The sequence below is a fragment of the Fundulus heteroclitus genome, chromosome 4 (assembly GCF_011125445.2).
Source record: "Fundulus heteroclitus isolate FHET01 chromosome 4, MU-UCD_Fhet_4.1, whole genome shotgun sequence".
In the NCBI taxonomy this organism is placed as follows: Eukaryota; Metazoa; Chordata; class Actinopteri; order Cyprinodontiformes; family Fundulidae; genus Fundulus; species Fundulus heteroclitus.
Genome location: NC_046364.1, coordinates 1,287,300 through 1,300,251, shown reverse-complemented (window position 1 = coordinate 1,300,251; position 12,952 = coordinate 1,287,300). Strand labels below are relative to the sequence as shown.

Below are 12,952 nucleotides of genomic sequence, written 5' to 3'. Positions count from 1 at the left end.
TAAGTTACATGAAGATTTAAAACAAAGCAATAGTTTAACACAATTCAAAAGAAGGTACAAAGAGGTAATTTTCAATAGATATACACATGGGGACAGAAAGCAATAAGGTGTGTATTGAAGATAATAACTTGGTGTAAGGGTTTAGAAAGATAAACCAGCATAAAATGGGAAAATGTATAGGTAAATATTAGTAACTGTTACTTCAAACTGCCACTTTGATTTTGATTTTTTTTTTCTAATGACAGTAGAACTCTAAAGTCTCAAGTGTTTAGGGGTAGGAGTTTATAAGTTCTCACTTCTTCCTACCCCGTTTTGAGCATGATATGTTAACTGAAACAAAAATCTGTATTTTCTCTTCTTTCTTATGCACTTCTTGTTACTGTGCACTATTTTATTTTTATATTTGTATCATGTTCGAATAAATAAATAAATAAATAAATAAAAAATTTCTGAAGCCCCATTAAAAAATGATTTCCCGCTCCCCTATCTCCCATTAGCGGGCTGAAACAGCGCATTAGTCTGCTCTGCTCTCTGTGACTCAGCCTCTGAGTGGACCTTTCATCAAACGTCCCTCTAACAGGAGGCTTGTTTGAGGACTACTTTCAGCGGCGGATTGATCCGCGCTCGATGCTCTGTGGACTTCTGAGTCGATTAAAGTTCTGGGTGTGTGTGAAACACTGACGGCCTCTTAATGGTGTTTGAACAACAGAAGGAATCCCTCAGCGTGAAGATGAGAGCAGATGAGAGCGTCTCCTCTCCTCCTGTTTCACATCTGATCCGACACCGGCCGAGCAGCCAGAGTTTATCCGTCTTTGTCTTTACCGCCAAATGTGTGTCTTCCCTGCAGGTGTGCGCTGCGACAGCGTTTGCACCGAGGGCCTCTGGGGGCCAAACTGCTCCTACAGCTGCACCTGTGAGAACGGAGGTTCCTGCTCCCCGGAGGACGGTTCCTGCATGTGCGCTCCTGGGTACCGCGGCACCAACTGCAGGAGAAGTAAACACACCCTCTAATCACGCACGCCTGCATGCACACAATGCAATGTTCCTCCAAAGTTTGCATTTTATCCTGCAGTAAAAGCCCAGAACGTTCCACGTTTCTTCTCTGGAACTCCTTTTAAGATGCTTGCATCTAAATCCAGGAATTCAACTCGCAACATTGTCTCCTGATTTGGACCTAAAGACGATTCCATGAAATGCTGGATGTAAATGAGACCTAGAAGGTGAGAACAGAATCACGTGAAGCCATTCATGCCCTGCTGTGACGTCTGATCCAGCAGATGGTTCTGAATCCAGAACCTCCATCCATCAGCTGATGGTAGAACCTCATGGAGCAGGGGTTACTCTGGAGAACCTTCATCCAGCTCTACATCCACAGTTCCCAGCCTTCACTGAGCAAAGAAGAAGTCTGATGTTCTCCTCAGAGGAGGTTCAGCTTCTCTGAGCTCAGAGGCTTCTGGGATGGACCATCATGGACCAGATGGACCATCATGGACCAGATGGGTCGGTTCTCCAGATGTTTGGTGGAGAAGGAGCATCCAGTCCCTGCAGCTGTGATGGTGGGATTGTGGTCTGGGTTTGGAGCAACATTTGTTTCCATCTGGACCACATCCTCTGCAGGGATGCTCATGCATGTTTCAACAAGACGATGGAAAACCAATGTTTAAAGGCCCGGCTGAGGAAGAGGAGGGTCCAGGACTGGGAGGAAACCATGAACGTTAACCACCAAAGACCCAACGCAGCGTGTCTTCTCTCATGGAGGACTTTCTGAGCTTATCGTTTCCCACCTTCAGGACTTCTTGAACCCTACATGAAACACTGTCTTTAGTCTCAGAACCTCTGCAGACGTCGGCGTCTTTGGCTTCGTTGTGCTGACGTTATTTTGTTCTTTGTGTTTTCCTGTTTGCTCGGGTTCATGTTGCTCTCCCTGTTTCCTGCTCTTAGTTTGTCTCTCTGCTTCTCGTCTGACCCGAGTCTCTTCTCTCGTGGTCTCCTCTGCTTTTACTCCCTGAGGATTCCCAGGGGTTCAGCTCCTCCCCTCATCTTCATCGTGGCGCTCCAGAGACAGGAGGAATCCTCATGCAGAGAAAATCCCTCTGGGAGCAAAACGTGTCGTAGTTTCCCGTCTTTAAAACCAAAGCAGGCCTTCAGGTTCTGATCTCTGGACGTTTTACCTGCTTGCAGAATCGTTCACTGTTTTCTTCAGCTTCTCTCTTTGGACCAAAGTGGGAGATTTAAGACTTAGCAGTTCACAGTTGAAGCAATTATCTTAATTAGGAGAATGCTGTAGTGTGAGGGAAGCAGGAGAGCAGCCTGCCGAGGGTCTCCTCGCCACTTAGACCAACATCAATTAAAGCAAATTAAAAGCTTTAGGAAGACGTATGAGTGCGGCTCTGCGTTGGAAGAAGGAACAAAGCCAGCAGAGATAACAGGATGACCCAAAGGAACCAGAACCTCGGATCCACACAAACACACAGGATGTTTTACGATCAATTATTAATCCCACAGTTTGCCCTTTCAGCCGACTCTGTTTCCTCCGCAGCCTGCTCCGCTGGATTCTACGGCCTTCGCTGCAGCCAGTCGTGTCCTCAGTGCGTCCACAGTAACGGGGCGTGCCACCACGTCACCGGACGCTGCGACTGCCTCTCCGGCTTCTTTGGCTCCCTCTGCAACCAAGGTCAGTTCTCCATCCCAGAGACCGCTCCGTCTGTCTCCTTCAGTTCAGTGACAACCCAACAAATAATCTGAGGGAAGTCACTGAAGTCCTTTTTAGGGTGGATGAAGTTCTGAGCGTGTGCAGAAACCAGTCTGATAATAGACCCGATTTACAGCAGATCCATGTGGGCTTTTGGTTCCTCAGACTCCTACATTTCCCATAATGCAACCACACATGCATGCATTAACATGTTTCCAGACGCCAAATGCGAGTAAATTCTCCGTTAAATGTCAGAGGACTAGCTGCCGCATGGCGAGTAAATGTTTGTACCTAAACATAAATCGTGTTTTTCAGTCATCGTGTGAATGGATGCTTCTTTATCTTCCTCTGCTTTCAGCTCGTAACACAACAAAAGCTCACGTAAACAGTAACTCGCACATGTGAGGCGAGAAAGACAGCAGCTACGTGTCTGTTAGCTAACAGCTAGCGTTTAGCTCAGGCTAATTACGTAGCGGGATTATGTGGAGATGTTTAGCAGGAGTCAGAATTACTTTGGCTGGTAAAACATTTGATTGTCGGTGAATCAGGAGGTTAATTTCGGACGCTGTTTCATTTCTGGATCAGAAATTAACGAGATGTTCTAAAGTTTCTGCAGCAGATCCAGAATCATCAGAGTTACACCGTCAGTCAGAGGTTTCCAGCCGCTCCTCTCGTTCAGGACCGCAGCTCAGTTTGAGCCTTTTAACTTAGATCAGTTTGGGCCGTTCTGTTTCCACTTAGGAACCAACAAAAACCGGGTCCGATCCCAAAGGTCCAGCATTTACATCCATTCACCCAGGTAGTTGCATGAGATGAGCTTCAGGTTTTACCTGGATGAGGCTCAGCATGTCGACTTCCAGCACTCAGTGGACCAGCCAACCGATACTCAGAGCAAGGAGGTCCAGAGACAGGATAAATCTGCAATTCTGCAAACCTCTAAGGAGAATTTTACTGCAGGTCAGTCAGCTGGATGGCAGTACACGTTACTCAGGTCTGTGCCGAGGTCCAAAGACGACTAAATCCTCCTCAGATGAGAGGAAGTTGGTTAAGATGTGCTGAGACCTGTCATTAACCGCTGGACGACCGGCGTCCATGTCCACCAGGACCTGGGCTGAGAAGGTGCTGACCAAGAGGTCACTGTTTCACGCTGGACTGAGGCTGGCAGCCGTTTACGTGGACAAGCCAGATGTTTTCTGGAGAAAACGGGACAAAGGTTGAGCTGTTCGGACGCTGAAACAAGAAGAACCTTTGGTGGAGTTAATGTGATGCTTTCAGGCTGAAGAAGCCTGACCCTGCTGTTGGGAATGAGGCCAGAAGCTTGGTGATGCCTACAGAAAGTCATCTGGTGGAGGTCCTACTCACTAGAGACGTTTAACCAGAGGTGGGAGGTAACTACTCACATTTACTGGAGTAACGTTTTGAAAAGAAAAGGACTTTTAGGAGTAGTTTTACTACATTGCTCTACATTAAACCAAATTGGGGTGTATGTAAACATTTGAGCCTCCATAAAACCGTTAAAAAACAAAAATTACTGTTAATGAACATGAGTGGGTGGACACCTCTGCCTTCAAATGCATTCGCTTTTAACTCTCAAGATCACCTCATCTGCATAAAAGCGTCTGTTTCAAAATAAAAGATTTTCAGATAATAAGATAATATTTTTTTTATGTAAGATCATTTTAAGAAATATGAAAGTGTTTAGCTGTGGTGTCCAGACTACCAGCCATGACGGCTGAAAGCGCCGTGGTGAAGGTACTAATGAGCCACAAGTTTCTTTCCTCTGTTAAAAATGCAAAAACTTGTTTTATTGAATTAATTTTTTTACTCTTTTAGCAAGAAACTCAGCCTGTGGTATTTAACAAAGAGACAAAGTAGTCAGATTTTTGTAGAAAAGGGATCAGAGATGGCCTTCCTCAGCAGGACGACTGCATGTGTGGATCTGTCAACATGATAAGAGTTAAAAGATAGAAATTCAAAGAAAGGCGTACCGTTTCGTAATGTGGGAGGTTGAATTATTTCCATTTTTTGGATATAAAAGTTTTTTTCTTCTCAGAAACAAGAACCGAACATGAATCACCCTTTATTTCCCCTTTAATTAAAATTTTCAGGGTTTTTCCTAACAATGAATTTCAAATGAAAGCAGGGATGAAAGGTGCTTTGTTGCCCCTAAACCGTTCCATATTAAGATGGTTTTAGTTTATTGGGTCGCAGTGTGGCTGAATTTGTGAGATTCTTGAATTGCAGCTGAGGGCCACACAAAATCCTTCCAGGAGCCGCAGTTTTTCATAACTTTCCTCTTTAGATCTGCAGAAAACCCATCGGCTGTTCGGTCGCTGAACGTTTAGTTTGTTCTCCTGCAGCGCGGCGAGTTCTACATGCAGAACCCGCGGTTTGATTATCCTGTCCGTGCAGCAGAATTGATTTTTTAATCAGTGTTTTTTGTTAGACAGCTGAAGCATTCGCAGCTGCTAAGAAGTTCTCTGCCTCCTGACTGTTGCACAAACGAAGCCTTTTGTTGGGAAACCCTGACATCTTGCTAACGTTGGTGCTGCACACAGAAGCACGGTCATCTAGTGTCTGCATCTCATTAGAAATGAAAGAAACCCAGACCTTGAGCTCTGCATCGGCGCGACAACATCTTCGTTTTCTTAAAAACTGTTTTTAGCCGGTGCCTGTTTCATGCGCTCCTTTCTGCAGGTTAAAGAGCTGCTAATTCTCTGGCGATGTCTGCGGCTGGCCTGGGGTCAGTTTCAGAGCCAGCAGCAGAAAATTGTGCCGTGAAATATTCATCTTCATTAAAGATGAACGTGGACTTCGTTAAGTCCGTCTCCAATTCTGCCGGACTTTGAATCGTTCCGAGCAGATGGGCTCGGACCACCCGAGGTGCCGTGACCTCCTTACAAAGACGCTAAAATCACGCCGTGCTCCTCTGGTTTTAATCCACGGCAACTAAAGAGACTTTTGCTGGAGCCAATGTGATTTTTATGCAGCTTTAGTCTTTAAATACTCACAGGCAGGAGGGAGCAGCAGAAGAAGTACGAACTTTGGCTGAAACCAGCTGAAAACGGCCCGGCTACAGCAATTCAACCAAAAATACAAATATGTTTATTTTAGATTTTATAGATCTTTATTTATTCTGGAGTAAATACCTGAGCGCGTGTCGTTTCTTTGACTTTTATCCTGACGGAGGGACGTTTGGTGCTGATCCACCACAGAGTGGTTCAGGAGTCTGAGTGGGTTTCTGGAAATGCTCCATCAGAAATAATCTTTTATTTCTTGCGAGACATTTAAACACGAAGCCTAATAATTCAGAGAGGATTTAAAATCTCGTTCATCCACTCTTTAAATATCTGAACTTGGTCCCGGTTCAAAAAGAACAGAACCGATCCAGATCAACTGTGAAGATTTTACCACGAGTGTAAAACTGTGAGAAGTTACTGTAATCTGAGAGTAAATGTGGGTTTTTACTTGTTAAACATTTACAAGAAGGTTGTGAAAGTCCCATAAAACGCAGCAGTTTGCTGATTTATGTTTGGAGACAAGAGGAGCAAGAGTTCAGGTTGGAAATGTGTTTTTATTTCTGCAGAAAGCAGAAAAGAAGCTGCAGAAGGCTGCAGGCCGGCCTGTTTGGTGGAAATGAACTTCCCGGTGCTGCAGGATGTAATCTTCCTCTTTTATATTCAGTTACACTAATAAAATATTGAGACACAGATACTGTGGAGTCTGACAAGCCTGATGATAAATTCATGCGCTCTGCGCCGTTTTATGATTATTACCAATTAACATGAGCAGCTCAGCGTTCAGCTGCAGTCTGGGAGCTTATTGCAGAACCGGCCTGCAGATTCAGCTCCTCTGAAACGGCGTCTGTGGAACATCATGAGAACATTTACAGACGTTTAGAAGCAACAACAGAAACGTTCAGGAGAACCTGGAGACGTTTTTCAGGCTTTCAGATCTGCAGGCAGCAAAAATGTTGCTTTTCAAGTCATGATAAACCAAACAGGTTCTGCGTCACGACCCGAGAACGTCGTCTGATCCTCAGCAGCTCGAACAATGATTTAGAGCTCAGCTCAACCGGTTCCAAAGACTCCACCATCATCAACCTGTAGAACCTCCTGCATCAACCTGTAGAACCTCCATCATCAACCTGTAGAACCTCCTGCATCAACCTGTAGAACCTCCATCATCAACCTGTAGAACCTCCATCATCAACCTGTAGAACCTCCTGCATCAACCTGTAGAACCTCCATCATCAACCTGTAGAACCTCCTGCATCAACCTGTAGAACCTCCATCATCCCCCTGCAGAACCTCCATCATCAACCTGTAGAACCTCCTGCATCAACCTGTAGAACCTCCATCATCCCCCTGCAGAACCTCCATCATCAACCTGTAGAACCTCCTGCATCAACCTGTAGAACCTCCTGCATCAACCTGTAGAACCTCCATCATCAACCTGTAGAACCTCCATCATCAACCTGTAGAACCTCCATCATCAACCTGCAGAACCTCCATCATCAACCTGCAGAACCTCCTTCAGCAGCTCCTCCAACTTTCAGCAGGCACCTCCTGCCGGACTCTCCTTCATCATCTTCTCTTCTTTCCAGCGGTGCTTCAGCTGTTTGAGGGTTCTGCACAGATCTCTCACCACCTTTGCAGATCTGCTGCCGTTTTGGGGTCATGGTTCTGCTGATGGTTCTGCTGATGGTTCTGCTGATGACCCGGTTGGGTCCGAGCTTCAGCTGCAGGACAGATGGATTAACATTTAACGCAGAGAAGATCTTGATCCACTCAATGACTGAAGAGTAAAAACAAACCATGATTCCTTCACCACCGAGCTTTACAGCTGGAATGACGTTCCCTCCATCATGGTTCCTCCATCATGGTTCTGTCCATCATGGTTCCTCCATCATGGTTCTGTCAAACCAGCAGAACCTCTGGTCCTGACTCGTTAGAACCCAGGAAGTGACTGTTTACTCTGCTTCTGTGTTCATCTCTCATGCGTCTGCTGGTGTAGCGTTTGAGGCTCGCTCTGATCTGCCTGGAAGTGGAGCCACCAGCTCCTCTGTGTAATGGGCTGTTAGGAAAGTCATCATTAGCGGCTCTAATGAAGTCCCTCCTCTAACGTAACACTATGCAGCGTGTGACAGTAAACTTTGAATCAAAGCGCACACATCACACATGAGCTCGATCAGGACAGTTTTAGCGGCGTAATTAAGAGGCGAGGGGCTGTTCACGGGGCGTCTGCTGGTCGCCGGCTTCATTAACTCGGTTTAAACATGTTTTACGTCACTCTGTGTCTCTGATGAACCCAGAAAATTCTCCTCAAACTGTCAGGAAACTCTGACCTAGAGGGACCGCGTCACCGTCGGCTGCTTCCTTCCTGCAGCCCTAAAAAGATCCGATTGTCAGGAAGTTTGACCAGCACAGCTCCTCTGCATGAATCAGCTGCTGCTTGGCGGGATTAGCAGCGCCACAGAGAGTGGATCTGTCCACAGACCCCTTACAGAGGAGCGCTGATCTCATATCGGGCCGCCTCTTTTCTATTTAAGTAGAATAAAACTTGAGTTTCTTCTTGTTTACTAAGCTAATCCATATGCCTGACCTACAAGAGTCCTGAACTTGCAGAGCGCTTTCTGAACCCATTCTCACGCTGGCAGTGGTGAGCGACATCGTAGCCAAGTCAGGTACTCGGTTCAGTGTTGTGGGTCTTTTTCTTGCATTTAGATGTTAAACGCTCGTTTTTAGCTCTTAGCCAGCCAGCTGTCCAGGTTCACAACTCATTGTAGCCGCCATCATGACTGTTATGGTTGCAGAAAAGCACTGCTGCATTATGGGTAAAGACTGACGCATGGTAACCTTTTTAGACCGGAGGGTGTGAGCCGGTCCAGATCCCCAAGCTTTGTACTGAACCCACATGTTCTCAAAGGCTTTTGATCATTTTGGTCATAAAACAATACAGGAAGAAGGTGTGGGATTCTCCAAGGTCAGGTATGCGGTTAAGTTTTTTTTTTCTTGCATATAAATTTTATTAAATCTAAGCCCCAGTGGGTGGAGGCAGATGAGCGTTCACACTGAGCCTGGTTCTGGTTCTGCTGGAGGTTCTCCTCCCTGTTAAAGGGGAGTTTTTCTTTCCACTGTCGCTTCATGCATGCTCAGTATGAGGGATTGCTGCAAAGCCATCAACAATGCAGACGACTGTCCACTGTGGCTCTACGCTCTTTCAGGAGGAGTGAATGCTGCTTGGAGAGACTTGATGCAACCTGCTGGGTTTCCTTAAATAGAACATTTTTTGACCAATCTGAATAATATGATTGATTTTGACTTTGTAAAGTGCCTCGAGATGACATGTTTCATGAATTGGCGCTATTTAAAAATTTAATTGAAATTTAATTAAATCTGGGATCATTATTCTTTTTGTATTCTGATTATAAATGTGGGTAGATATATGAGACCCGTATCCATCCTCCTCTTTTCTGGAACCTACAGGTCATGTTAGGTTACTTTCCTGTTTACACGCCGCTTACTAAACCAAACTAACTTACCGTCCTTCTAACTTAGTTAGATTTGCACAAACTTTTAGGTAACTTTCACAGAACGTACAGGATGCTTAACAGGTAACGTTTTCAAAAATTAAATAAAGTAGAATTAACCCTTTAATCAGAACACACGTGTTACTTTGAAATAACTCATCCTGTAATTTACAGCTTGCTTTTCCAGACCACATCGGCTAGTTTTCTGGAAACTGTGTAACTTTACCCAAACTTAGTTGTTTTCCTAGAATTCACTCTTTAATTTCCTGAAACCTTCCAGAACTTAAACTGCATTGGTGCCTGAACCCACAAGTTGCCTGAATTTATGGGCAACTTTCCTGGAAATGACCTTCACAGAGCTTACAGGTTCTGTGCAGCATGCGGGTTTTCAACTGATGCAACTGGTGCAGAACAAGAAGGTCTTCCTGTTTGGACCTCTGGATGGAACCACAGAGGCTTTTGTTATTCAGCACCCGGTTCTGTCTGTTAATGTCCGTCATAAACCCATTAAAGACACCTGAATACCAGAGGAAGACGAGGGAGAAAATGAACGATAGGGAATTTAGACCCACATCAGTTCTGAGACCATTAAGAAAGACTTTTTAATCATTTGAAAGTTAAGCCGGTTCTCACCACCGATTAAATCATTAAGAGTCAGAAACAACTGGAGGTCTGCTGGAGTCAGCCAATTAAAAGAGAGACAAACAAACACATGGAAGTTATTTCTAAAGAGTACTTTCTGAATGAAGACCTTCAATTAAAGGTTGAGCACGACTCTTTTTAATTCGCATTAAAACTTTTTAACTCATCAGGTCCGAACCTTTTTATTTCACACAAACAACCACAACTGGCCACATTTGATCCGTCCAGAAGTGAGTCCCTGTCAGCGGTCATGCTTTTGGACAGGAAGCTGGAGTACCCTGAGAGAAGCCACACATGCACCGGGAGAACATGCAGACTCTGTGTAGGAAGAGTCAGGGCTGGGATTCAAACCCAGGACCTGCTTGTTGCTGCGCCACCGCCCAGTGATGCATTTATTAAAATCTGTAAAAAGCATTCCTGTTCTTTTGCTTCTTGCATAAATTAAACGTCTCTTTTGATTTCAGGGACCGTGTTTTAATAAAAGCGGTATTGTGTCAGGTGTTATGTTTTAATAAAGCCGGTATAAGGTGATGTTTCTGTGCTGTTTTAAGCTTCCAGGACTTACTTGGCTGTGTCCGTGTCCACAGTGTGTCCCAGTGGGAAGTACGGCGAGGCCTGCTCTGAGACCTGCCTCTGCACCAACAACAGCACCTGCAACCCCGTGGACGGCTCGTGTCAGTGCTACCCCGGCTGGATCGGAGACGACTGCTCCAAACGTAAGACAGAGACGGTCCCCGGCAGCCCGGCTGTCCTGCAGGAGTTTAAGGGCTAGATTGGGTGAAAAGTCCCAGACTGACAGACAGAAAACTCAGCAGAAGATCTGTTGGCTGAAAGCTTGCTCAGCTTTTAACTCCAGGCTCCTTGTTTACCTGAGATGGTTTTAGATCCCCTGAGTTTAGGGGCCGTTTGCGCCTGAATGCATCGCAGGTCTGAGTTAAACAAGCATCCCTCAGTGAGAAATGGGTTTCACATGGACCATCGGTCTTTCCCATCTCTCTGCCAGCGTGTCCTGCAGGATCGTGGGGTCCAGACTGCGTCCACCCGTGTAACTGTCACAACGGAGCCGAGTGCAGCGCCACGGACGGAGAGTGTGCCTGCAGCCCCGGGTGGACCGGGCTGTCCTGCACGCAGCGTAGGAGACACACACACACACACACACACACACACACACACACACACACTGGTTCAGACCCACGGAACAACACCACCATCTAGTGGCAGAGAATTAAACTGCATGTTCATAAAAACATGTTGAAAAGTCTAAGCTCTGCTAATTTTAATGAGAGGTTCTCCAGAAAAATAAAGATTCCTGGTTTAAGGTTATTGCTCAGCACTGCGCTTTATACAGAACCTTCCAAAAGTATTCATACGCCTTGAACCTTTTCCACATTCAACCCACAAATTTCACTGCAGTTCACCGACAGACCAACAAAAATGTAACGCTCTGAAGTGGCAGAAAAATGAGATCTGAAAAGTGTGGCATGCTTTTTTATTTATCTCTCCTCTCTCTCATGCCCCTACACTCCAATCTTCAGTCTACAGAAGAAACCAAATGAGCCTGAGAACACACAGCGGTGGCAGCATCATGCTGTGTGGAGGGTTTAGTTTAGTATCAGAAATGCTGGAAATCTGTTTCAGTTCATGGTTATGAACCTCCTTCGTTGGTCTGTCACATAAGATCCTAATAAGAGGGGAAATATGCCAAGTTGAGGGGTGTGAATACTTTAACCAGAGAACACAATGATCTCAAAAGTTGGAGACCTCTTTTATAATTTGTGATTGTAGCAGATTGTATTTCAGTTTCCACCGTTTTAAATAATTTGCTGAATTATTGTTAACGTTTGGTTCACATTCAGCCAGTTTTAATAAAAATGAGTTTTAATTTCTCATTTAAACAGCGTGAGACAAACGTCCTCTTTTATTATTCAGAAAGGTGGATTTTGGCTCTAAAACCCGACTGAACCAAAGTGCATGAACATTGGACCGACGCCCTGTTTCAGAGCTTTCTGTCCCGCTTTGTCGTAGTTTTTCCTTCCTGACGTCACGCCTGATCAGCGCCGGATCCCAGAAATGGTCTGAAAACCCCAGCAGACGTTTTCCCCTCCTGTGTGTTCCCCTGCAGGCTGTCCGTCGGGTTTCTACGGCTCTCAGTGCGCCGAGGTGTGCCGGTGCCAGAACGGTGCCGACTGCGACCACATGACGGGGCAGTGCTCCTGCAGGACGGGCTTCATCGGGCCCAGCTGTGAGCTCAGTGAGTCTGCAGCCGGCCCCGTTCCCAGCAGCTCTCCGTTCTTTTAGGATCCGCGTGTGACCTGGGCTCCTGTTTTCCAGAGTGTCCCTCGGGAACGTTTGGCTACGGCTGCCAGCAGCTCTGCGAGTGCATGAACAACGCCACGTGTGACTACGTGACGGGAACCTGCTACTGCAGCATCGGCTTCAAAGGGATCCGCTGTGACCAGGGTGAGGAGTGACGCAGATTTAATCAGCGTCAACCTTTAGTTCAGATCAGCTACCACACACAAAAAGGTTTTCATTCTGAAGGAAAGAGACGTCACTTCTCACAAACGCACAGATTAGCTGATCGTCTGCAGAGTGGTCACCTCACATCAGCAACATCAGAAAGACATCAGCAATGACCCTAGAGAAGCAGGTGTTGCTGCTCATCAACCTGGGAAGGGGTCAAAGGTCATCTCCAGACCATGTGAGTCCTTCATCCTGCAGAGAGGAAGATTATTCCAGGAGGAGAACATCTCAGCAGGTTCAGCCCAATGTCAGAGCGGGAAGCTCAGAGAAATGACCAGAAGACCAGGAGCTCCACCTCAGAGTCTGCAGGCCTCAGACAGCAGGTCAAAGGTCATGACCCTGAATCAGTCTGGCTGCTGGAGGGCTGAAGGAGAAAGCCTCTTCTCTCCAGAACCAAGATGGCAGCAGGACTGAGGTTAGAAGAGCTGCTTCTGGAGGAAGGACCAGGAGACCAGAGATGATGAACCATGATGGACAGATGGACATCTTTGGAGGGAACCTCATTCTGTCACGCACGGTGGTGGAGGAATCATGGTTCTGTCACTACGTGGAGCATGAAGGCC

At 46.1% G+C, this 12,952-nt stretch overlaps 1 protein-coding gene across 4 annotated transcripts in view; it reads left to right on the top strand.

The window, feature by feature from the left end:
- The window catches only part of LOC105938790 (multiple epidermal growth factor-like domains protein 11), a 142,722-nt gene that overhangs the window by 120,202 nt on the left and 9,568 nt on the right, over positions 1-12,952 (top strand). For all 4 annotated transcript variants that reach the window (XM_036135830.1, XM_036135833.1, XM_036135832.1 and 1 more), the window contains exons 14-19: positions 848-994; positions 2,540-2,674; positions 10,454-10,582; positions 10,870-10,998; positions 11,989-12,117; positions 12,198-12,326. In XM_036135830.1, the coding sequence (XP_035991723.1) occupies positions 848-994; positions 2,540-2,674; positions 10,454-10,582; positions 10,870-10,998; positions 11,989-12,117; positions 12,198-12,326 (798 nt within the window). The remainder of the gene's footprint in view (positions 1-847; positions 995-2,539; positions 2,675-10,453; positions 10,583-10,869; positions 10,999-11,988; positions 12,118-12,197; positions 12,327-12,952) is intronic.